This window comes from Protomyctophum parallelum (genome assembly GCF_964188405.1).
Source record: "Protomyctophum parallelum genome assembly, chromosome: 22".
In the NCBI taxonomy this organism is placed as follows: domain Eukaryota; kingdom Metazoa; phylum Chordata; class Actinopteri; order Myctophiformes; family Myctophidae; genus Protomyctophum; species Protomyctophum parallelum.
This window is the reverse complement of record NC_139714.1, coordinates 2,056,139-2,082,450: the sequence shown is the minus strand read 5'-3', so window position 1 is coordinate 2,082,450 and position 26,312 is coordinate 2,056,139. Positions and strand designations below refer to the sequence as shown.

Genomic DNA, 26,312 nt, shown 5'->3' with positions numbered 1-26,312 from the left:
TGACCATTTGCAGACCGCGGCCATCTTGCCATCAGAGTTTGGAAGCACTCGTTTTCAGTAAAGCAACGTCCTGCTGCCTCCTGCATTATGTGCAGGTGGTACGCAGGGCAGATGAGTGATATTTAACGAGTACTTCCTAACTGCAACACTGCAATCACATGCAAGGAAAGAAAGTGGCTCATAACATGTCTACAGTGGATTTTTATTAAACAAACACTTTGATGATAGAAAGAGGATAATTCAAGCTTTCCATACAGCTACAATGTTGGTGAGCATGACGTTGTTTAATACAATCGGATAGGACTTTTCTGTTTCGACGAATGTACTGTCAATGGGAAATTGCACCTTGTTAGCACCTTACCATTAACTTATATGGTAAGATGGCCGTGGTCTGCATATGGACATACTATCAAAGTGCAAAAGGACACAAGATGGCGCCACCTCTCCATTGAACGTTGAATGTTAAACTGAATTAGTGTCTTCCAGTATCATTATACTTCTACTAGTAGTATAGCCTGCATTTTATTGAAAATGGATGATGAGCTTGATAAAACAACCTGTTTTGCCCAAAACACTGTGTGTCAATGATTATTTGATTCCATGTCGGAAAATGTTCTTACCATGTTCTTCTCGTTGGGTCTGACTGTGAGGCTGCCAAAGATCTCCTCTCCCTTTTTGACGGTCAAATAATCCTCCATATAGAATACGGTTTGCTTCCAGTGAGTGTTGGGTGCATCTGGAGCTGTATGGAATATCATTTATAAAGCTAAATCAATATTAGATTGATTGATTGATTGATTGATTATCCTGAGGGGGGAAATAAGTCGCCCAGAGGCGGCACAACAACTAAGGTTACAGCTTTACAGGTAAGGGTATGAAAATGAAAAAGTACTGTTGTGTACAGCAATTTTTTTTAATATTCTTTTATGGAAAATGAATAAAACAAACATTAAAATACTGATGCATGTAGGTTTGAAGTGCTCATGTGACCTTTTCACTTAAGACATTAGAACCTAGAACCTAAACATTGAACCTCCTCTACAAAGTTACATAAGCATACTGTAGGACGTTGCATGCGAGGGTGCATTAACATAAGCTTACATAACACAATCTCTGGAGGACTGGAGGAGAGTATATAGTTATACTATACAAATTAACAATGGAGATTCCGGTATATGTTGGTTGGTTGTTCACAAATGGAATTTAGAATAGATATACAGACATAATGCTTGGCTTGATCAGAATGATCACACATTCTGAAATGCTGAACATCATTTTTGTATAGGGTCCCTGAGGACACAATCTAAGAACAATCATTTGATATCCAAAATAAATGTCCTAATCAAATGAAAGTCAGTTTGGGGGTCCATAACACATAAGAATGTGAAAATCCCCATTTAGACAGATGCTAGGTTTGATGTTTTGCCCGGTATTGTAATTATGTTGCATTTTCTTTGCATTTATTCTTCCATTTAGCAGGTTGTTTGGTTAACTGTAATCTTGCACTTGCACTCTCTGATGAGCGTAAATTGTGCTGTCATTGCTCCTGGTTGTCAGGGCTGACTCTTGATTATCAGGGAAACTTTATCTTGTCACTTGGCTGGCATACATGCAACACCACCACTAGAGGGGAGTAAAGAGCTAAGTGTTGCCCAGTTGCACCTATAAATGGGTCTGATTAGCCAGGCAGTCAGTACTGTTTGTCTTCTGCTCTGCAAAACGGAAAAGCTGAATAAAAACTTGTAGATCTGCTATTTGTGAAAACACATTTTTTAACTCTTCTGAGGCATCCCTGGCCGTCGCAATGAGACGCATTATGAGCTTGTAGATCGTCTATTTTCAAATGGACAAAAAGCTCTATTTTCGTCCATGCTAAACCCCTTATCCCTAAACTACTATTCAAAAATGTTTTTCAAGGCAAAGTAGTTTAGGGATAAGGGGTTTAGCATGGACGAAAATAGAGCCCAATGTGTCTGCATGCGATCTGTGAAAAGCAGAGGTTTTCTCACCGGTGGAGAAGCCGGTCTTCTTGTGACACTTGGTGAACTCGATGTTGAAGTAGGTGACCAGCGCGTGGACATAGTCGTTCCTCTGGATCTGCAGGCAGAAGGCCGAGGTGAAGGACAGGTCCTCGCTCTTCACGGTGTAGATGTCCACCTCCTGAGACACACAAGGATCAGAGCAGTTGATTTCGTCAACTAACACTGTGATGAAAAATGTTCGTCGACAGCCTTTTTTTCACGGACGAAATCTAAATGGAAGCTAAATGAAAATTAAGCTATGATGACAAAAACTAAGACTAAATATATCGACTTATTCCTTTTCATACTTCTTTGCCCAAGCAACTAGGAGCCAGAGGGCCTAAGAGCCACATCCGGCTCTAAAGCAGCAGGTCGCCTACCTCTGTTAGCTGAACAAAGTGTGCGGGAGGGCCGAAGGTGTAGGAGTGGAACACGTCCTAAAGGTAAGAGGGTGTCAAGCCCCCATATCACCTGGTCTATCAACAGTGTTGCGCTTGTGGGGTGTTTTGTGTGTGCGTGATGTACTGTATGTGTGAGGGAAGCGCACACCCACTTGCTTCTATATCGAGCTTGACTTCAAACGCTGCATGTTTTTACATTCAACACCTACCTCCTCAGTGCGAGAGCAGCAAGTTCAACACACCACACACATCATGCTGAATCACTCGACGCATGATGAAACATATACCACTATCTATCTCCTCTGGAGATGCTGAACGCTGGCAGCATCGAGTCTACAAAACGCTACAAGCATTCAACATACCCACTCAGTCAAGTTTACAAAAAAAAGAAAATTGTCCAAGTGTCCAAAAGCTACAGTAGCGTTTCTCACACATTCTCAAGTCAAGCGCGCCCAAATTGATATGATATTGAATAGATATTTAATAATTGTATACGTCCCACTACCTGGAACAACATATTTTTATATGGGGGTTGGAGGCCAATATAATTTTGAGTGGTCTTTGACATTTATTTAGCGAATGCAAAGTCCTTAAGCCAAGCGGTTGCCTCCTGGTCTGCTGTATGGAGGGTGATTAATCCTCCTTCCAGTCTTTGGAGAGGACACACTTCTATGATGTGCTCCATAGTTTGCTCCTCACCACACGCACACAGTGGGCTTGGGCTACTGCCCCATTTGTGACATGAAAACGTTTGAGCACCAATCCAATCCACTTCATATACAGTATAAAGCACATTTAAAACAACAGAGTTGAATTGAAACAAAGTGATGTAGAAAGAAGAAAAAAAGTGTATACCGTCTGCCAACCATTTCATCCATTGACCACATGCAAGCGTATTGCCTATACTGTACGTGAGCATGTCGCACAGGGAATAATTATGGTATACCATCTGAAAAAACAAGACTACAGCACTGCCCGTATGGTTGAGCAGAGTCCCTCAGGGCTATATACTAGTGTCGTTTCTGGGGAAAGCTTTTGCTGAAAACAGCCGATCGACAATCTTACAACGGGGCACGTTGAGCTTGTCGATCTGACATTACAATAGACCTACACAGCATTGTGGTTGTATAGCGCTGTGTCCCAGATAATTGTCCACTGAACAATGGAACGTAACCTTACCCCTACCAGCTGCCAGGGATTTTAAAGTGCAACCTGTTGTTTTTTGCCCAGATGGAGCCTCAGTGTGACATGTTGTGATTCATAAACACTGTCACTGTCCTTTACTGCAACACCAAGACAAAATGTCATTATAGAGGAAAAGGACATGCAGGACACCATGTATCTGTCATGTCAGTGTGAGCTATGGGTGTCTGTCTGTCTGTCAGTCAGTCAGTCAGTCAGTCAGTCAGTCTGTCTGTCTGTCTGTCTGTCTGTCTGTCTGTCTGTATGTCAAAAAAGGATGACAATACAAATTGTCACATGTTAAAAACATAATGGTTTTCTACAAAAGCTTTTGGTTAATTTTACAAACAACATTATGGATGGTGACTTGGCACAGCTATAGACAGCATAGTCAGACTAGTCGACTAATGCCGAAGAAGAAGAATAAGACTAGAAAAGTACAACACAGCATTCAAATCAGGACAAAGTCTGTTGAGACGGTGGAGAGGTATTTAGATTTCCAGCAGTGACTCACATAGTCACATTGTGTGTGACATTTCAAAATCACTTCAAAAGAAACCGAGTGCTAAAAATCCTATTCACACACGAGAGAGAGAGAAAGAGAGAGAGAGAGAGAGAGAGAGAGAGAGAGGTGCGTAAAAGGTTAAGAGGAAAAGGGTGATGTAGAAGTGGAAATTATCATGAAATGGATTTGACAAGAGGCTTCGAAAACAAAGAACAATGAAGCAGCGGCGACAAAATTGTATCGGCACAGTACATTTGAATAGAAATGGAAGAATATGAGGTTTTTAAAAAAGAAAGCAATGTGAATACAGAAACAAAGCTATTGAAAGACGCAGAGAGAGAGGCTGTGGTCGGCTTTTTATTGTGATGTTGATTTCTGTGATGAAAGACAGGAGACTTCACCCATTAAAACCGCAAAAGCATCTTTTTGAGTAGTTTGAGAACTTGAAGAAATTTAAAGCCGCATTTGCAGAATCGACCCAAGGTCTTAATGGGTTAAAAATCACGCTATACAGGCCCAGAGAGGACGAGATCAGATGAGACTTGTATTATTTGGACAATGAATGGGCTCAACAGACAGAGATAGGGGCTTGCTGATGGATTCATCATATCACACACTATTTTGAGTATTTTAATGTCTGTGTTGCAGCTACATGTCTACAAAATGCATGCACAGTAGGCTAACCAAAGCCAAAGCCTCCATTTTTCATGTACTCGCGCACACACGCACGTACACACACACACACACACACACACACACACACACACACACACACACACACACACACACACACACACACACACACACACACACACACACACACACACACACACACACACACACACACACACACACACACTGACCTTTAGGAGGCAGGAGTTGGTAACGACCTGCTTGGGGTCAACCACGTCCACCAGAGGTTCTTTGATGGCAACGTTACGAATGCAGCTCATGTCAAAACCGTACACGTTCTCCCACCCTGTGTGCGCACATTCACATACACAAACACACACACACACACACACACACACACACACACACACACACACACACACACACACACACATACAGGCCATGAGCAGGAAGCCTGTTCTTCGGTTTCCCAAAATGTAAGCGTTTTGTGTAAACGTCAGAGATTCAGAGTTCAAGCTATGGGATCTGTGGTCATGCTTACAGCCCTGGCATCTCTAGTGCCTGGCACTAACTTGGCTTACACGCCACAGTGGTGGCCTCAGGCCTAACATGCATTTTTAATGAGGCTACTTTCACCTGAGTAGGCTACTATAGCTCACATCCCCGTGTATTATGGAGTAGCCTACAAATTTAATTAAATGAACGCTGAAGCCTGAAGTAAAAAATCGTTGATCTCCAACTTCGCAATTTATAGATTAGGCACCGAAGTCTGAAGTCAATATCGGTAGAGGGCACTAAGTCCACAGGTTCATGTATTTTTTATTTGCATTGTAATCCCCATAGGGGGATTTTAGAACGCCTCATATAAGAACTGTGTTTGAAAAATAAACAAATCATCCAGTCCGTTTGCACTCATATGGATATATAGAATCAACTGAGAGAAAACGCTACTGCTGCTGAATTAGTTACATTTTCGCTAGTAACAGACTTCGCTGAAATATGACTGACTGACTGACTGACTGTCGTAAACGATACAGAGACACCTCCCCGACAATATCGCGAGATAGCATGTGCGTGCATGCGTGCATGTGTGTGGAGTGTGTTGCGTCGAGCCCGAATGGTCTATCAGCCGTTATTTGGCTTTTAACTTTTATAACATCAGCATTGGAAATTAACATTGTGTCCCTCCCAATTTTGAACCACTTTCCACCATGGCGTCCCTTTTGGGCATGTCATTATAGGTTGACAAGCTCACAATGTAATTCAGTGCATTCTTAGAAGCCCTAGACCAGTGGTTCCCAAAGTGGGGTCCGGGGACCCCCAGGGGTCCTTGAGGGAGTTCCAGGGGGTCCCCAGCTAAATGATGACACTATCAGAGTTAAATTAAAATTGCTTTTACAATATAAATCGGGGGCTCAGAGATAGAAATGCCATTAAATGGGGGCTGTAGATTATTATGCATGTCAAACTGGGGGTTCTTGAAATTAAACGGGTTGAGAATCATTGCTAGAGACGTAAAAATCATATCTTATGGGGGTCCCTGGCATATCTCTTCAAATGGGGGTCTGCGGGAATAATTAGTGTCAATTTGGGGGTCCTTGACATGAAAAGGTTTGGGAACCACTGCCCTAGACCACGAGTTCAGTGTCTGTTTTAGCCTGATTAGCAAACTGAAGCTAGAGGCAGTCCACTCCAGATAGTGGGCGGGGCCTACTATGGGCTGGTTCCAGGCTACATCCCATAGCCTATACCACTTGAGTAAGGACGCGCTGTGATTGGCCAGTGCACTTGTGCAGGGATGCGCTGTGATTGGCCTGTAGCCACTTTGAGTGGCGTGCAGTCGGGGCAAACGCTCACCCTAAAACATGATTTAGGATTCTGTGCCGCGGGCCGCAGATGGCCAGCAGGCTGCTAATTGGGGAACCCTGGTGTACTATAAGGGTAGCTGCATGTCTTATGGAGCCTGTCATTCTTTACTTTCAAGCTGAACTGGTAAAACAAACTCATTAGTGAAGTGGACGTGGAGGCCCCCCTACTTCAAGCATGAATATTTTGGGAACCAGTGGCACAGAGAGCATACGAGAAGGGTTTTCTTACAGTGTATCTTGAAGTCTTTGTACTGTCTGTCTTCTATGGCTGCAACGTACAAAGCTGCTCTGTCAGGAAACATCAGACCGCCTGGTTTCTAAACACACAGAGAGAGAGAGAGAGAGAGAGTTGATATGTTAATAAATGCGCACGCACACACACACAGACACGTGCACTTGCACGTGTGCACTAGCACCGCTCCAGTATATACATAGTACATATTGCATATTGTCGCTGTCAGGGCACAAACCTTCTAACTCCATATTTTAACTTTTTGTGTCTTTACGCAAATTAACGGCCTTCGTGATCATACACGGATCATACAAAACCATCAAAAGTAGCAGATCCGCAAGCTCGAAACATTGCGTTTTGAACTTGTGGATCTGCTACGTATGATGCTTTTGAATTGGAATCGTGATAAGTAACAGTTTTGGATATATGAGGTTTCCAACCTGACAGAGTCGATGTACTGAAAACTCTAGCACACTCTCTCTCGCACATCTCCCACGCACCTCCCACGCACCTCGTGCATGCCGCGGAAGCACGCACGTGCGCACACTCACACATGCATGCATGCATGCGCACACTCTCACACACACACACACACATACACACACACACACACACACACATACTGAAAGGCGCAACAGATCTATCCTGGTCATTGTCTTCACACCTGGCATGTAATATAAAACCACAATTACCCAGTTTACAAGCCTCAGGCAACAGCAGCAGCATGGTGTGTGTGTGTGTGTGTGTGTGTGTGTGTGTGTGTGTGTGTGTGTGTGTGTGTGTGTGTGTGTGTGTGTGTGTGTGTGTGTGTGTGTGTGTTTGTGTGTGTTTGTGTGTGTGTGTGTGTGTGTGTGTGTGTGTGTGTGTGTGTGTGTGTGTGTGTGTGTGTGTGTGTGTGTGTGTGTGTGTGTGTGTGTGTGTGTGTGTGTGTGTGTGTGTGTGTGTGTGTGTGTGTGTGTGTGTGTGTGTGTGTGTGTGTGTGTGTGTGTCGTACCAGCCACTTGTCCCTGGCGAAGATGACGGTGCTCAGCATGGACTCGTAGAACAGACAGTAGCCCATCCACTCAGAGATGATGATGTCCACCTGATCCACGGGAAGCTCCACTTCCTCCACCTTTCCCTTGAAGACCGTGATGACTGAGGGACAGGAAAGAGGGGGGGTCGCATGGACACGGACACAAGCACGTTACTGCCTTCACTAAGAAAAAGGAACGCCCCAAAACAATATGCAGCGTTGCGAAGGACTTCGTTTCTTGGGCCTCATGGACAAAGCTACGCAAATGTCCTGTATCAAAGACCAGGACAGAGACACAGCGAGACGCATGGAGAGGCATTTGTGATAAAAGCGCTTGGCTGGCGCATTGCTAAAGTCCCTGGTGGCCACCACCACAGAGGTTGTGGGTTTGAATCCACCGTGGGGCCACAGGCTTTGTCGGGCGTCTATGTGAACACAACTGTGCCGTGTTCAGGTGACGGAAGCCAGGCAGGGAGGTGTGATATTGGCCATTATACAACAGGTCGTTTCGAGGAAGCAATCTGATTGGTTGAAACGGCTTATATCCGTGGATCAAACCAGCACCATTCACCACCTAATCAAAACAAAGCCAAGGCACCTTAGGGTATTCAGCAGATGTCTCCTGGTGCTTTTGAGTTTTTATTTTTTATTCAAGCTTAATGCTGGAGTGTTTCAACTTGACTAACTGAGGGCTAACACACACAATTACCAGGAGATGTTCACTGTGTGTCTGACTGATGGTGCAATGGTCTAATGATCAGGCTTTCAATACAGATATTCCATGTTCAAGTCCCTTTCCTCCTACAGCTCAATGATGCAGTAATTTGATCTTTTCAAGGCTTGAATAAAAAATAAAAACTCAAAAGCACCAGGAGACATCTGCTGAATGCCCAAAGGTGCCTTGGTTCAATGGTGTGTTGCGCTTGATCGGTTGCCTCTGCTACAGACAGTTGGCAGGTTCAAGTCCCATGTCATCAAGGTGCTGGAGGACCATCGGGAGACGGTGCTCTCTCCCCCTGTTTCCTGAGATGTAACGTTTGGGGCTTATGTCTGAAAGAACCCTGTCCAGCTAACCTTTTACCATGAAAATGTCCAATTTAACATACTCTTACCACCTCTCAGTGTGCCCTTTTCCAACTGGCCTGGAAGCCAGACATAAAAGAGTTTTGGGCCACCAATCAGGGCCCAGTATGCAAATACACAGCCTATTCTGTCAGATGATGGGCCAAAACCATGAACTATAGTATGTCGTTTTTTCATCATTTTCATATTTGTTTTTGAAATCGTTGCGAAAACCATGAACTATAGTTCATGGTTTTTGCGACGATTAAAAAAAAATATGAAAATGATTAAACAAATATACTATAGCAATAGCACAAACTTTGGCATGCTACTAGTCCTACATACTTACACCTAGCAACCCCATTCTAGCCTACTTAGGTTCATCTTAGGGTGGACATGATTGCCTGAAAAGGAATCTTTGAAATGTTTCATCGTTTTAGAAATATAGTGCTTTCAAATTTTAGAATTTTACAATGGGGCTCAATGGCAGACATTGGCACGTCAAAAAAGCACTTTCACCTAGAAACTCCATTCACACTTTTTATTATTCAGCTTACTGTGCAGACACATGCTGGAACTTTTTACTTTGAAATGTTTTGTAGTTTCTGAGATATTTAACTTAAACGCCCAATGCATTCTCTATGGCAGGGTTCCCCAATTAATTTTAATTCAAACTTTCTCTACTCTCTCTCTTCCATTAAACCACACAAGGACAAATGTGTCTAGTGATGATAAGCTAAGGTCAATTCAAAGCCAAGCTAATCACGATGCTAATCGGAAATATCCACGGCGCAGTCGGCACACCCCATCTGTGAAGTTCAAGGCAGTCATTGAACACAATCAAATTTTGATTGATGGCAGATATTATAGTTATTTGGCTTCGGGTACAAGTTGCCAGTCGAACTGTGACAGATCAGTGGTGGAACGTACATTTACTCAAGTACAGTAGGTTATTTAAATACAATTTTGAGGTATTTATTTTACTTGACTGGAGTATTTCCAATTTTCAATGCTTTTACTTCTACTGCACTACATCTCAAATGCAAATATTGTACTTTACTCCACTACAATTATTTGAAATTTTAAGTTTGTAGATTCTGATTAGTTATAAAACCACTTCAGACCTATAGACTTGGGCAATTTGAAAATAGCAACATAAGCTTTGCGACACACTTTGCGCTTGTAGATCAGCTATTTTCAGAGGATTTCTCAGGTGGAGCGAAATTCCTTCACGACGGACGACGTACGTCGCGACGTATATTTTTCCGTCGCAACGTATATTCGAGTACGTCCTGGCGTAAATATCAATTCGTCCCGGCAGAACGGACTCGTCGCGGCTATATCTACCCGTTTGGGACGTAATAGGTTGACTATTATTTTCCGTCGCGGCAGAACGTGACTCGTCGCGACTATATCTACCCGTTTGCGACGTGCGCCTCGCCGGTCCGGTCTCCAGGCGAGCCTGCGTCCTTCATATATTTTTTTTTCTGCTCTCGTTGGACTTAACTTTAAAAGTCCAATGGAACACCTCTTTGTAATGGGCCGCTGTAGTATAGTGGTATAATCCCTCGCCTCTCTATTCTTTTTTGCTGAGGACGCTGGTTCAATTCCCGCTCGCGGCAGACCAAAATTATTATATTTTAGACAGACACACAGACAGACAGACAGACTGCCTGTCTGCCTGCCTAATGTATTGTAAATAATGTATTCATTCCATACGGCTATTTTTTTTTAATATAAAAACTTTTGTCTTTCGCGCGATTCGAACCAGCGTCGTCAGCACCAAAACATTGAGAGGCGAGTGATTAAACCGCTAGACTACAGCGGCCATACGTTACAAAGAAGTGTTTCATTGGACTTATAAAGACAATAGCACCCAGCTGCAGTCTCGCAAGGGGAGGGACCGGAAGTGCTTTTATTTCCGGCTTCCACGTGCACAAGCGCACATACACGCACGCGAAATATAATGCGCGTGCACGACACGCACTTGCTGGTGCGCGCTTAAATGCCGGGTGTATATAGTACCATCTGTGCTTAAACATAATTACGTGGTCGGTTTGGAAAAGTTTGAAGTAGTTTGTTGTAGGTAATATTTTAATTGAAAGCTTATTAGTTGGTGGTATAAGTGTGCATATTTGAAGAAATGCAAATCTAACAATAATAAAATGATATGCAATAATAGGCTAGGCCTATATGGTCGATTATAACATAATGATATCAAGGCATTTAAGTAATGTAATAAGTTGCTATAACCCCGTACCCCTGTCCCACACACACCATGTCCAGACCATAGACCACAGACACACGACCATATGCATTTAATTTACTATGAAAACCTGCATTTCCCGTCAGTCAGTCAGTAAGTGTGTCATGTCACGCCTCGTGTCATGCCTCCATATATGGTCACGCCTCATGACACGTCACACCACCATATATGGCCGTTTCCATATGATATAAGATCCCGACACTGACCTCATCAAACCCTGGATAGCCATACATTGAAAAGACTGGATCATCACCTAGATCTCCATATATGGAGCTGAGGCGGCCAGCAACTCTACATCTGACCTCATAATGTAATAATCAGCTCATAATGTAATTAAAAGACGAGCACATAACTTAATAGATTTTTCTATAATGTAATAATGTGTTACATTAAGAACCTCCACATAGGCGACTCATACTGTAATAAAACTTCATAATGCAATAATGTCTTTATAATGTATGAGCTGATTATTACATATTGCATTATATTTCGCGTGCGTGTATGTGCGCTTGTGCACGTGGAAGCCGGAAATAAAAGCACTTCCGGTCCCTCCCCTTGCGAGACTGCAGCTGGGTGCTATTGTCTTTATAAGTCCAATGAAACACTTCTTTGTAACGTATGGCCGCTGTAGTCTAGCGGTTTAATCACTCGCCTCTCAATGTTTTGGTGCTGACGACGCTGGTTCGAATCGCGCGAAAGACAAAAGTTTTTATATTAAAAAAAAATAGCCGTATGGAATGAATACATTATTTACAATACATTAGGCAGGCAGACAGGCAGTCTGTCTGTCTGTCTGTGTGTCTGTCTAAAATATAATAATTTTGGTCTGCCGCGAGCGGGAATTGAACCAGCGTCCTCAGCAAAAAAGAATAGAGAGGCGAGGGATTATACCACTATACTACAGCGGCCCGTTACAAAGAGGTGTTCCATTGGACTTTTAAAGTTAAGTCCAACGAGAGCAGAAAAAAAAATATATGAAGGACGCAGGCTCGCCTGGAGACCGGACCGGCGAGGCGCACGTCGCAAACGGGTAGATATAGTCGCGACGAGTCACGTTCTGCCGCGACGAGTCCAGCTCACGCCACAACGGGTAGATATAGCTGCGACGAGTCCCGTTCTGGCGCGACGGAAAATAATAGTCAACCTATTACGTCCCAAACGGGTAGATATAGCCGCGACGAGTCCGTTCTGCCGGGACGAATTGATATTTACGCCAGGACGTACTCGAATATACGTTGCGACGGAAAAATATACGTCGCGACGTAGGTCGTCCGTCGTGAAGGGATTTCGCTGTCTCTCGGATTTCTATGCATTGTAAACATTTGAAAACTTCTACTTAATGACAACTTTTACTTTTGGTACTTTTAAGTATATTTTGATGCATTTGTACTTTTACTCAAGTACATTTGAATATCAAACGTGTACTTGTAACAGACTATTTCTACGATACGGGTATTGATACTTTTATTTAAGTAGTAAAAAATGTGAGTACTTCTTCCATCACCGTGACAGATAATGGAGGTGTGACCGCAATGGTAGAAATGTAATAATTTCTACCATTATGGTCACACCTCCATTACCTCCATTAGCAGATCTTTCATGCACAGACAGACTAGACAGACAGAAATAGATAGATGGATGGGTTGATGATGATGATGATGGAATAGCATGCCACTTACCATTGTGAAGGTGATTAGACTTGATAATCTTTTCTGAATATTCAGATATGCTTGAACATTCGATCTGCAGACACAAGGATATACAGCAATGATTACAACATGCACCAGATAAGAGCCACAAAGGAGGGGAGATGGTAATATGGCAGAGTTTGGACCCCTTTTGGTAGACTGCAGGCATCAACTCTTTTTGCTAATTCTAGTTTCTAGTTTGCTATAGTTTCTAAACTAGTTGGGGCGGATAGAACTTCACGTCACCATGTTTGCCGGAAAGACGAGTGGACACCAAAAACCTAGACCAGCCTGGTGACGCGAGGTTACGCTCATGGTTGCTTGTAGATTAGTGAATTATTTGAGAAGAATCTTCTTAAAAGATTATACCCGCACGGCGCATACTGTCACTTGCAGGTTCAAGAGACGTTTATTTAGAGCAACTCAGAAATAAAGTTCTCTTAAACCTGCAAGTGGCGGCCTGGGCCGTGGCTCAGTGGTCCAGGCACCCGACGGCCTTTACTGCATGTCACCCCCCCATCTCTCTCCCCATTTCCTGTCAGCCTACTGTCTATCTCTCCATAAAAAATATAAAATAAAGGCGAAAGCCACAAAAAAAACATTAAAAAAAACCCTGCAAGTGGCAGTGTGCTGGTATAATCTTTTAAGATTCTTCGCACCTACTGTTTTGTCACCTATATGCACCTTCTTTTAAATAGTCTTTCTTCACTATTATTGAATTATTTGAAATTTCTTGAAATTTCTGAACATTCTATGTAAGTGTGACAAGCTCAAAATTAGGGCTGGCAGGTTGATCCCTCCCAAAATAAATGTACAATTTACAATTTACAATTTAGGCATTTAGCAGACGCTCTTAATCCAGAGCGACTTACATTTAAGCAAGAACAAAAGCATGGGAATACATCACATAAAAGCATTTATCAATATCATGAAACATGCGTAAGCTAAGAATGTAACATGAAATAGTATACACTACACAGCATGCATTGCATGAAATGTGAAATTATATTGTATTCATGTCCCTTACATTAATATTTAATCAAAGATAATAATAATAATAATAATAATAATAATAATAATAATAATAATAATAAAGTTATCAACAGGTTTTCCCATAATTATAAGGAACCTTTATGGAATAAAACTGTGCTCCTCTGCCCAAATGTCCACTCCTCTCATGCCGGATGCTGCTGTAATGTCTGTTTTGATTACTAATTAAATACATTTCCTGTCTATGAGTATAACAACATAGCATATAAATCATGCAGGAATGTGGTTGCGGTTGCTTGTATAATGTATTTGCTGTGAATCATGAATGTCAGAGCAGTGTTCCACACGGAGCCTGTTGGAGCGAATGAACATTTCTAGAAATATGATGAAGATTGTGGGGGGAATGAGGGGGAATCTTTAGAAAATGTAGACGACTGATATGTTTGATATTTGTCTTGTTTGATAGCTCTAGTCTCGGTATAGTCCCGGTATAGTTACTTTGCCATCAGTGTTAATTTTGCCTACCTATTTTCACTTCAAGTGTATAACCAGGCATTAAGATGCCATCAAGCATATATATATATATATATATATATATATATAATTTCAAGCCATCCAGGATCCTGGTGATTCATTAACCATAAAACCTTTGATTCTGTGAGGTCTATGGGAAGAATGAATGGCCGATTCTTCTGTGGAATCAGAAAACCACACCCACTGCCAATGTTCCCCCTAACGTGCGCCCGTGCGCGCGCGTGCACATGGCCAAATGCTCTCGCGCACAACTGAAATCTGTCGCGCACAGACACCGACGCTGGTGTAAAAAAAAGTTTTCTTTAAAAGAAAAAGGTGTTCCCCCCGAGTATCCTCTACATTACAGTAATAATACCTATCCCGAGTCGACAGTTGCCCACACTTTATTATTTCTATTTACTTTACAGTTTATTTAGATTACACATACAGGCGAGGCGACAGACAGGTCTCCTCCCCTCCTTTTTTGACTCTTTGCTCTCCTCTCCTCTTGTGTATACTGCGCCCAGTGCGCCGTCTGCGCGGCCTTAGGTGGAGACGTAAGGAGCAGGCAGCACTGCAGTGCAGTCAGTGTGTTAAACCCCAAGAACCAGATAAGATCGCGTTGCGCCTTGGACCCGTGCTTTGATGGGACATTTAGATTTAAAAGGCGAACGGATGGAAGTGCGGCTGTGCGCGCAACAAGGAGAGGGGGAATAACGTTAGCTTCGCATTAGCTGGTTAGCTAACGTTGTTATCACTACAGCACAACAAGCCTCTGCAGTCCAGTGTAGTGTGGAAGTTAACATTAATCTCTAGCGGTCTAGTCCCATATGGAACCTCTCTGTAATTATTATCCAATCTGTTAATACAGCTTTCTTCAATCAATCCCTCTGCTAGCTGGCGTAGTAGGGCTGTTGACGTTCGACAATCTGAGAAACTATAGGAGTTGGAGTTGACACACCAACAAACTCGGTCTTTGTGTGTGTGTGTGTGTGTGTGTCCCAATAAAGTGTTTACGGTTTCTCATGCCCCCCAAGTAATGCACAATTAGTAGGCTATCCATATACCAGTCGTTCTCAACCTGTGGGTCTCCACATGATTTGGGGGTGGGGGGAGGACCCCACCCCAGGCCCAGATGACAGTGAAGTGACAATTTAAGGACTTTTAAGACTTTTATAATACCTCAAAGACTCTAAAAGAAAAAATACCATTACTGCATCAAAAGTAATCAGCAGCAAACCATGCTATAAAAACTGGTCAAACTGGTGAAAATAGCCGATCTACAAGTTCACAACGAGCTTGTAGATTGGCTATTTTCACAATATTTATCTGTGGAACCATTCTGTTGCTTGTCTGGGTGGGGGGGTCCCCAGTTCAAATATGATTACTTTGGGGGGGCACAGCCTGAAAAGGTTGAGAACCACTGATAACTGAATATTTCTAAAAATGCTAGCCTACCACCTTGATATAAAATAAAAATGTTGTAACTTGCGTAACCTTATGTGACTATTCATTGATTCACTCGTATACCAAAATCCATTTTGAAAAAAGAAAAGAAATCACACATGTGTGAAGTGAGGGGCGCTCACTTCGCATTATGTAACGTTTGGATAGTTGGTGTCAAGGTGACGTATGTTTGCTCAGCAGTTGCTGATGTCTGCTCAGGAGGTTTGAGTGTTTGCTCAGACCGAAAAAAAAATAGAGGGAACATTGCCCACTGCTATGCCCTATATACTAGTGTTCACATTTAACCTCAAAGTCCGTTATTATATGCAAATTGTCCCCAACGGTCAATTGTATTCGCAGATTAATCTGATTTCATTGCAATCATTAGATAAGCAATTCATTGTATGCAACCATTCATTTATTATCCACTTTCAACGTGGCATCCCTAGTTTGGGAATGTCATTATACTGTAGGCGAACATTGTCAAACATCTACAAGGATCTACAAGCTCTCAACGCGATCCACTATTTTCGAAGTGGGGCTTAAGTGGTAATGGTATATATCTTTCTGAAGTGTGTGTGTGTGTGTGTGTGTGTGTGTGTGTGTGTGTGTGTGTGTGTGTGTGTGTGTGTGTGTGTGTGTGTGTGTGTGTGTGTGTGTGTGTGTGTGTGTGTGTGTGTGTGTGTGTGTGTGTGTGTGTGCTTGCGTGCTGAATGTCTGTCTTTGGGACAGAGGCTCTCACCCCGTACACGTGCTTGGCACCGGCGTTGGCGGCGAACATGGCCAGAATACCAGTGCCGCTGCCCACGTCCAAGACGATCTTGTCCTTGAACACGTGCTTGTTGTGGTACATGGCGTTCCGGTAGGTCAGCGTCCGCACCTCGTCCTTTAACATCTCCTGTGTGTGTGCGTGTGTGTTTGTGTGGGAATCAAAAATGTCAGAATAGCAGATTCTACTGCAGGCAGAGGAATGCAAAGGAAAGTATAGTTCACCCCATGAAGCCTTGAATTCATGAACATTCTTTTAGTTTTTGTTATTATTTGACCAGAGACTCCGCTCAGGAACGCGATAAAAAACTAAAATGGCCACACATTAAATTTTTGGGTTAGCTACTACTTTAAGCTGTGTTACATAATCCATATACCAGAGTGAAATATTAAAAAAAAAATCCACCATGCCAAATTTGTCAGTTGAAAACGGTGTGAACCGTATAGTGTCCCGATTCTGGGGTGAGTACATTTGGTGAAAATAGTCTACTGTATCTACAAGCTCACAAGGGGGGTACCCTTCCATTCATTCATTTGGTGAGGTCCCGGGCATTTACGCACAACATGAATGTGGAAGTGCCGTTCTCAAACTATAAGATGTAAAATGGTCTGGCAGTTGAAACGACATGGGAGCACCATGTAAGGGTACTGCGCTTTAGTCCGACGTCCCGTTAGTCCGACTACGTGGCCGGTTATCCCATTCAGGACGGGAACCCCTGTTGGTGTAGGGAGGTCCTCGAGGCACGTCCCACTGGGAGGAGACCCCGGGGCAGACCAAGGCGCAGTTGGAGGAAACACATCAACTCACTGGCCTGGAACGTCTTGGGATCCCCCAGGAGGAAGTCACTAATGTTGCTCTGGAGAGGGACAATGACAGAGTCGGAACTCGATGTTACCCCGTCTAAAGCGGACTTGAGCCACGAGAGGCGCCGCCGAGTGAGCCATCTGGCGAGCGAGTCATGGTGCCGAGTGTTGCTCCAGAACAGGGCCACTAGGGTTTACGTGGTTAAGTACGTATGGAAGAGAGGGACTATAAGAAGAGGCTGTATTTAGGCCAAAGGCCTCTGCAACCGTTAGCAAAAGCCTCTCAGAATAGAAGTGTCTTTAACATGAGGGCTTCTGGGACCTGCTGGCACCCATTCTCCCTGTGCACCATCTCACATCCTACTTTCACCTGCTCCTTTATCGAGGACAGACACGCCCCTGTCTGAAGTTACATAGACAGAAACCTGACCCACATACTAAATATGGACATCATTTAACATCCCCCAACTTTTCTTTCTCTCTCTCTCTCTCTCTCTCTCTCTCTCTCTCTCTCTCTCTCCCTTCCAGTTTTAACCCCTCTGTTCATCAAGGTCATTAACTGGGGTAGAGCTTTTCAGCTCGATTCTGGACTGGTTCTGTAAAGATGGGACATGCTTTTTCTGGACTGCCAGTTGATCTGGGCTGGAAGAACAAAGACATATTGTCCTGGTTGTGTGAGGGGAGCTAGCCTCTCCTACAGGTTTAATGTTTGTTTTTAGTTCAATGTTTGTTTTAAAACATCATACATCATATTGTCCCTCATTATGTCATATTGTCTCTTTATTGTTAATGGCATTTAATGTTTGTGTTGGCACCGTTTGTTTTACATCACCATTACATCACCTAATCAACATGAGTTAGACTTTAATATATTAGCGCCCCTCACTTCACACAGGTGTGATGTTTCTAGTCCATTTAATTTCAGTACACTTTAAGGGCTGTCCTCTCCTAAACACATTCTTACTCGACTTAATGGTCCAGTGAGAATGTGTCGATTCATGACATCAACAGATGTGCGAAATAGTGTTTGTTGCATCCAACAATGATGCGGAGACCAGTCTTTTTAGCGTTTTACAACACTTAACCCAAGACCTGAGGCCGATACAAATGCCTTCTTGCTATATATCGTCTCTGTCGGGTGGAAACCTCATATGTCCAAAACTGTTACCTTTCAGGATTAAAATTCAAACGTATACATTAAAAGGAGCCCATCTACAAGCTCAAAACTGCTACGTTTGATGCCTTTGTGTGATATATATAGCTATGCTATATACAATATATGATCAAGTAGGGCATTCATTTACGTGGAAAACAACACAGGTTAGAATATGGACATAATAGGTTTCGGCTGGGTTAGGGTAAAAGATTCACATCCTCGTACTGAAGGCCATTCAATCAATCAATCAATCAACTTATCTAAATGCGTACCTCGTGGATGCCAAAATGCGCATAGGAGTCAAAGTAGTAATCTCTGGAGGTCATTTCTTCGGGGCTGAGGAACTTGGCTATCTTGCCTCGCCCCGGGCAGGTGGCGTGGTGGTGGGCTGCCCCGTGAGGCACGTGGGGGGCACATGGCGGTACGTGGTGGTGGATAGGCACTGGTTTAGGCAAGGAGGAGGGCTGGGCAGACTGGGATAGATGAGAACCTCCCGAGGCAGAATGATGCTGCTGCTTTTAGAGAGGAGAGAGAGAGAGAGAGAGAGAGAGAGAGAGAGAGAGAGAGATTGATTGATTTGTGGAGGATTGTTACTAAAGCACGTACAGCTGCAGGAGAGTCGTGAGATGTGGATGGAGCTGGAGCAACATGATGATGCCTCTTGGATTGCAAACATTGTGACAGTGGTTCTCAAAGTGGGCTGGAGTCTGGGCTCTGGGGACCCCCGGGAGTTGGGAGGGGGGTTCTCATCAAAAATGAGGAACAGCTAGTTTTTACCCTATTTCAAAAATAGTGAAAATAGTCGATGTACATGCTCATAATGCATTACTATGTGATTTAATGTTGATGTTGTAGATTGGTGCTGAAAATTATTTAAATTAATCAGTTCATTCAAGGCTGCATGGGCTATTATTATAATTATGCAATTGCTAGTAGGCTACACATTGAGGGCTTGGGCATAGTAGGCCTAACCCACAAAAAGATATTCTATTAATTGTAGCCTATTAACACTATCCAAATGTCCGCGGTGGTGCAACGGTGTCCCTTGCCGAAAAGCTCGTAGATCTCTCGGCAAGCGACGCTCTTTCCTCTCGTGCAATGGAGTGGAGTTTGTTAAGTAGCCTAATCAACCGAAAGATGCGTAGAAGAAGAGAAGGGCTTTCAGGACCAAGGACAACGCTGGTGCTCCAACACACACTCACTCACTGATGTGATCTTAAACGGTATCCTAATAATCGACATGTCTGACTATCAAACTGCAGTCACGGTCATATTTAATAGTAGAAATCAAAGGACATTTTGGACGTGACGCCGACGGTATATTTTTGGGGAGACTGCTGCTTGCGCGCACTGACTGCACTATATGCCTGCCTATATATAGCCTGGATGGCAGCATCAGCATTAAACGTGCAGAACAATTGTGGGGGTACAAGCTAGGAAAAACAGATAACTAATTAGATCATCAAAGGAAGAAAGGCAAAGTGCCATAAGTCACAATTAATATGCATTACCGTCCGCCCGCCCGGACCGGCGGGCTCGTATACCGGCCGGCTGCAGGACACACACACACCCCACGGATTCGGTTCGGTTCTTACCTCTGAGTCGTCCGTCTCCGCCATCTTCCTCCGGAGCAGCAAGCAACGTGACGAATGCCTCAGTCCCATGAGAGGCAACGAGATTTAAACATACACAAATAATATAATAAAATATAGATAAAAAAATAAAAAAACGTTTGAATTTAAGCAGACTTTTAAAAGTCACTGCATGACCTGATATTGCTTCAGTTTATCTTTTAATGTATTATTTAACAAGTAATAAAATATGCAGGTGGGCTGCTATTACTTCCCAATAATTATTAGTAACCTGCCAAAAAGTTGTTTTGTGGATTCTCGTCGAGTAATTATTACACTCCAATGACTCCATCCTGTCACAAAACATCAAAACGATCGGTTCAAATGAGCCGGCTCGTCGCTCCTGCTCTCTGAAGTCAATCGCAAACGTGGTTCTTCACATCAAAAAAACGCTCCCGACTTAATTGTTCCACCTCACTGCAACAGTTGACCTCTCGCCTGCCTCCGCCGCGGCTGCGCCGCAGGTGACACATGGCACACGTGGGTAAATGGACAGCTGAGGAGGCTCCACAATCCATCGCATCTTTAGAGCAGCATTGAGGAACTGATATAATTAGCAAGAAGGGAAGACCAATGGAAATAATAAATAAATATATTTCGGGACAGGAAAGGAAAGGGTGGCACGCTGTCCTTCGCTTATAGGCTACAGCTGGTGTGTGTGTGTGTGTGTGTGTGTGTGTGTGTGTGTGTGTGTGTGTGTGTGTGTGTGTTGTCACTGTTGTGTGTGGTTTGTGTGTGTGTGTGTGTGTGTGTGTGAGAGGCAACTTGGCCTGTTGTAGCGCCACCATGAGGCTGATTTGAAAACTGTCAAGTGGCATTTCTTCCTCAGCCTATAGATAGAGCGTCGCAGTCCCTCCCCCTTTCAGAACGACGAGTGGCCCAGGAAATTAAATGCAATGCATTTCTCCCATAGGATTTTCTTTAAGTATTTATTTAAAGACGGTTACGCCGCGGACAAAGCCAACTCGGATCGTGACAAATCATGACAATGAACACAATGTTTTGGGCCGATCAAATAATTTATAAGAAGAAAAACAAAACAAATAGTGTTGTCTCCTGCCTTTATTTTCTTCTTTCTAATGATTTGATCGGCCCAAAATATTGTGTTAATTGTCATGATTTGTCACGATCCGAGTTGGCTTTGTCCGCGGCGTAACCGTCTTTAAATAAATACTTTAAGAAAATCCTATGGGAGAAATGCATTGCATTTCATTTCCTGGGCCACTCGTCTTTCTGAAAGGGGGAGGGACTGCGACGCTCTATAGTGGGAATAGGCATGCACGGCTTGGGAAGCCGTGGATATGCACGGCTTGGGATATCCGTGGATATGCACTTTGGGATATCCGTGTGCTCCTGAGGAGGAGGATTCTAAAAACGACTTATGAATCCTAAAGCCTTGTTTATACTTCACTGTGCAACGGTCCTATGCTGGAAAATAGCAGATATGCAAACTCACAGCACATCTCATTCAAGACACTGAACTTGCAGATCTGCCATTTTTGCCATCCAAATGCATTATATGGTTAAATGGGCCCTAAGAGATGCAGAAATTAACTATAGAAAAAGGGGGGGGGGGGGGAGCTGCAACACTCAGTTCACACGGGTGTGATTTTTTATTCATATTCAAAGATGAAGACATGCTCACAAAACGTTCACACACACGTTCTGAGGACCACATATATTTCCAAACTCATTCTTCCAGATGGCCACATTGCCATATCTCCATATTTAACCGTTTTGTAAATGAATGCCGTATACTTGTCATTCATGTCACACAAAAGTATAGCAAGAATAACTTTTGAGCTTGTAGATCTGCTATTTTTGTAATTGGAATCCTGACATTTTCTTGTGTGTGCAAAAGTAAACCTCACTTACCCCTAGAGTCCTGGAGCATAATTTCAAAACATTTTTACTCCTGTTTGTTTAAACAAAATGTCTAGAGAGTATTCTCCTATATGTAACAGATACATAGGAGAATACTCATAAGCGGCAGTGGCTCAGGGGTAGAGTGAACGTAGAACCGAAAGGTTCCCAGTTCGAACCCCGGCTCCCCCAGAGTTAGTGTCGAAGTGTCCTTGAACCCCTAATTGCTCCCCATGTGCAGGTTAGTGCCTTGCACATGGTTTCCCCCCGGCATCTGGGCATCGGTGAGTGAATGGGTGAATGTAATGCACAATCTCTGTAAAGCGCCTTGGATAAAGGCGCTATATAAATGCACCATTTACCATTTAGATGTAAACTAACTTTGGACACTTTTAAAATTTTCCTTTATTTACCCATGCAGGGTAATAGCTGAGCACACAACTCTGCCCATTGTCTCCCTATATATACAGATGAATCCATGCAGGAGCAGTGCCCTTAATGCCAGATGCAGCTAATCAAGGCTAAGATGTAAAACTGCACTTTGGTACTCCTCAGTTATGGCAGCGCCCGGGGCACTACGCTATACTTAATAATACAGTCGAACCCTGCAGGCTACAAACCCTCCCGTGCGCTCAGTTCAGCCAACGCAGAGAAGCTGGAAGTACCTTCACTAAAAACATAGACATAGCATTATGCATAGTTTCATTAGGTTATAGGTAAGGCATATGTAAGCTAAGAGCTTACATATGATTCGGCAATGTCCGTGTTCACCTATGTGTTGCTTCACCTATATGTGTTCACCTATGTGTTGGTTCACCTATGTGTGTTCACCTATGTGTTGGTTCACCTATGTGACGTTAATGAGCACCAGTATGAGTACCAGTAGGGGCGCTGTTGTGCCAGAAACAGAGAGAGAGAGACAGTGCTGCACTGTTGCCTGCTAATGAGAGAGAGAGAGAGAGAGAGAGAGAGAGAGAGAGAGGGGAGTTGCACCACTCGGTTCACACGGGTATGATTTTATTACCCCGTATTACTATACTTTTTTTCCCTTTTTTTTCTTTACTGTAAATCGCTCTGGATTAAGAGCGTCTGCTAAATGCCTAAATTGTAACATTTTAAATTATACAGCCAACCCCCTTGCAGGGAACGTCCTGAGTCTATGCATTTATTTATAGATGATTGTTTTTGCTTAGACTTTATAATTTTGTGGGACATATGCTATAGTTGTAGTGACAGTGACAATGACAGTGTGACAGTGACAATATTTTAGGTGCCAACTGTCACGCACGCACACGCACACACGCACACGCACACACGCACACACACACGTCACACGCACACACTCACACACGCGCACACACACACACACACACACACACACACACACACACACACACACACACACACACACACACACACACACACACACACACACACACACACACACACACACACACACACCACACTCCAATGCACATCATGTTTGTTTTTCTCTGTGTGTGTGTTTAGCCGTGGCCCCCTAGCTGTTCAAACCCTGCAGAGAGAGAGAAAGAGAGTGAGAGAGAGCTTACAGCATGCAGCAAAGAATGAACCGTGATGATGACAAGCTCAATCCATACTTCATCAGAGCTACAAGCTCACAACGCACAGCGGGTTCCACGCATTGTGAGCTTGTAGGTCTGCTATGTTCGGCTGCGCGACACCGTCGTGCGACGGAGCATAGATTAGGCCATAAAATCAACAACTGTGGAAAAGGAGCTGGACAGCCTGGCGCTGGACAGGCATAGAAATGGGCTGATTTCAGAGCGCTGGTGAGGTCAACAATACCAGAAGTAGGCCTATAGGCTTATACTCAGATGTTTTACTAAAGTAGAAGTGGCAAAACCACAATAGAAATAACACTAACGCTAAAACTCCTGGATTCAAAATATTATGCCATTTTACTTGAGTAAAGTGTAAGTGTTTGTCTCAGAATATACTTACCGGTAGACTACAATACCAATTGTGCAGAATGTGCCATTTCAAAATGTGTCTACAGATCTACACGATCGACGATCTAGTAGATTGGCTATTTGAGGGCCTCCTATGTCCAGCTTTGAGGGTGTGTGTAAATACAAACATTGTCCTAACACAAACATTAAATGCCATTGATAATGAGTATAGCCAGTTTTACGCCATTGTCCCGACACAAAGATGAAATGCCATTGACAATGAATGGTCAGCTTTGAGTGGTTGTGTAAACACACACACATTGAAGTCAGAAAGTAACTAGTAAATACCTTTTCAAGTAATTATAGTGGAGTAAAAGTACAAGATTTGCCTCCGATATGAGATAGTTACAAAGTTTTGAAAAAAACTACTCTGAGATGTAGAATTACAGTTGTGTCCATTTGCATGTCTGTGCGTTGTGTGCATTATAAACTTGAGAGAGATTTCAAGATTCTGTGATGAGCCCTCAAGGTTATTTTTTTACTTTGTGTCAGTGAGAACTTGCTTTGATGGATGGAGTCTTCCTTTGCCGAAGATGTTTTTCCAGACAGCTTGTCAGCAGTGCAGGTGCATGACCACAGAAAGTCCATTTCCCAGACCCACTATAGCAGTCCATCTGCCACTAATGGCTGACTGGCTTTATTGGGTTACTGATGTGGAAAGATATAGGGTATATAGAGCAGGGATCTTCAACGTTCTTTCAGGCCAAGGACCCCATACCAGCTGAGAGAGAGACAAAGAGATATATGGTATACTCTGAGGACCCATCCTATAGGGGTCCCGGACACATCTTCTAAGACACATGACACTTTTTCCCCCTAGTCAGTGTGCCATGTCAACATAAATTGTAATGACACCACAGCAACATATTTGGATTGTCCTCTTAATTGATTGATATAGTCGGACAATCAATATACAAATATTTTCTTTCACATTGTTATAACCATTAGGCTCAGTGGCAATAATCCACCTATCTCCTAGACTCCCTTGCAGTCAGAGTTCAGAGTTTTAATGAATGTAGAATTATGTGCAGGATGTAATTTACATACAAATGTGACGGATTCATTTTTTTAATAGTTTATTTTAAACAAAATAAATCCTCTCTCTTATACCAGTGTGCCAGTGATCACCCTTCTTTGTGCCAATGATGGCACCCGTGCCAAAGGTTGCCTACCCCTGGACTACAGAGCAGTGGTTCTCAACCTGTGGGTCAGGAACCCCAGGGGGGGGCCTCACATGATTCTTTGGGGGTCCCCAGATGACAGTGAAGACGTATGACCCTTTAAAAACCCCTAGGGGCAAAATATTTGTGTGATAGGTGATAGGTTATGGTTCATGGCCATTCATGGCCTCAGCTGCCTGACTCAGTGACAGAACATTTAAGCATTATATAACCATGACATGAGGATTGCCCAATACGGTATCAGAGGGATTGACTGTATGTGCAATATAATAGGAGATGCATGCATGTTCCTGCATCTGTTCTTTTCATGGTTTACATAATCTATAGGGACGTCATATATCCACTGTTCTTATACTGTATATAATTCTCGATGTGTGTAATAAACTCCAGCCTAAAATAGCCGATCGACACGCACACGCCTCGCAGCACAAGATCAGCTACAGTATATGAGAGGTTTGGTATATGGGGAGAAAAAGAAGACCAAGTAGTAAATGATAGTATTGAGGGTTTAAGTGGTGAACTGTCTGAAAATACACATTAACATGAATCGACACAATACTACACAATGACTATGTCTATGAAGCTATATGAAAGTTCAATCTGCAATATGTAGGTAGTAGCCTAGGGGTGCCTGCTTCATCTTTCTCTCAGCTAAGGGGTCCATGCATAGGCTTAAAAACGTTGAAGACTCTAAATATTAGGCATTTTGTTGTGTACAAGGTCCATGTGGCTGCCTAAATCCTATCTCCATTGACCTGTGACACTGTCAGTGTGTGCATGCCTTTTGATAAACATCACCAAACATAAGATAGTATTAAGCCTACAGCTTTTTCTTATTTAACTACTGGAATAAAGGCATTTTGCTGCAACAATACCTAACAGGCAGCATGCACATTTGTGTGTGTGTGTGTGTGTGTGTGTGTGTGTGTGTGTGTGTGTGTGTGTGTGTGTGTGTGTGTGTGTGTGTGCGCGTAACGTGGTTACATTGTAACCAGGGTTGTGATGTGAATATGAATGGCATCCAGTGGGTGGGGGCGGGTCCTTTTCATTACTCAACCCCACGTTGACCCTTCCTTCCTCCTCCAGTAACACCAGT

The 26,312-nt window shown here is 43.2% G+C and overlaps 1 protein-coding gene across 3 annotated transcripts in view; it reads right to left on the bottom strand.

Annotated features, from left to right (window-relative positions):
• Positions 1–20,214, bottom strand: part of prmt8b (protein arginine methyltransferase 8b) — a gene marked incomplete at its 5' end in the record, with an annotated part of 28,635 nt that extends 8,421 nt beyond the window's left edge. The window contains 9 exons of one of the 3 annotated variants that reach the window (XM_083757500.1): positions 621–742; positions 2,010–2,160; positions 4,973–5,088; positions 6,840–6,927; positions 7,837–7,979; positions 12,865–12,928; positions 16,565–16,720; positions 18,823–19,040; positions 20,121–20,214. In XM_083757500.1, the coding sequence (XP_083613626.1) occupies positions 621–742; positions 2,010–2,160; positions 4,973–5,088; positions 6,840–6,927; positions 7,837–7,979; positions 12,865–12,928; positions 16,565–16,720; positions 18,823–19,040; positions 20,121–20,214 (1,152 nt within the window). Of the gene's footprint in view, positions 1–620; positions 743–2,009; positions 2,161–4,972; positions 5,089–6,839; positions 6,928–7,836; positions 7,980–12,864; positions 12,929–16,564; positions 16,721–18,822; positions 19,066–20,120 lie in introns of all 3 variants that reach the window. The other 2 variants (XM_083757499.1, XM_083757501.1) reach the window with 2 other exon arrangements.
• Positions 20,215–26,312: the final 6,098 nt, after the last annotated feature.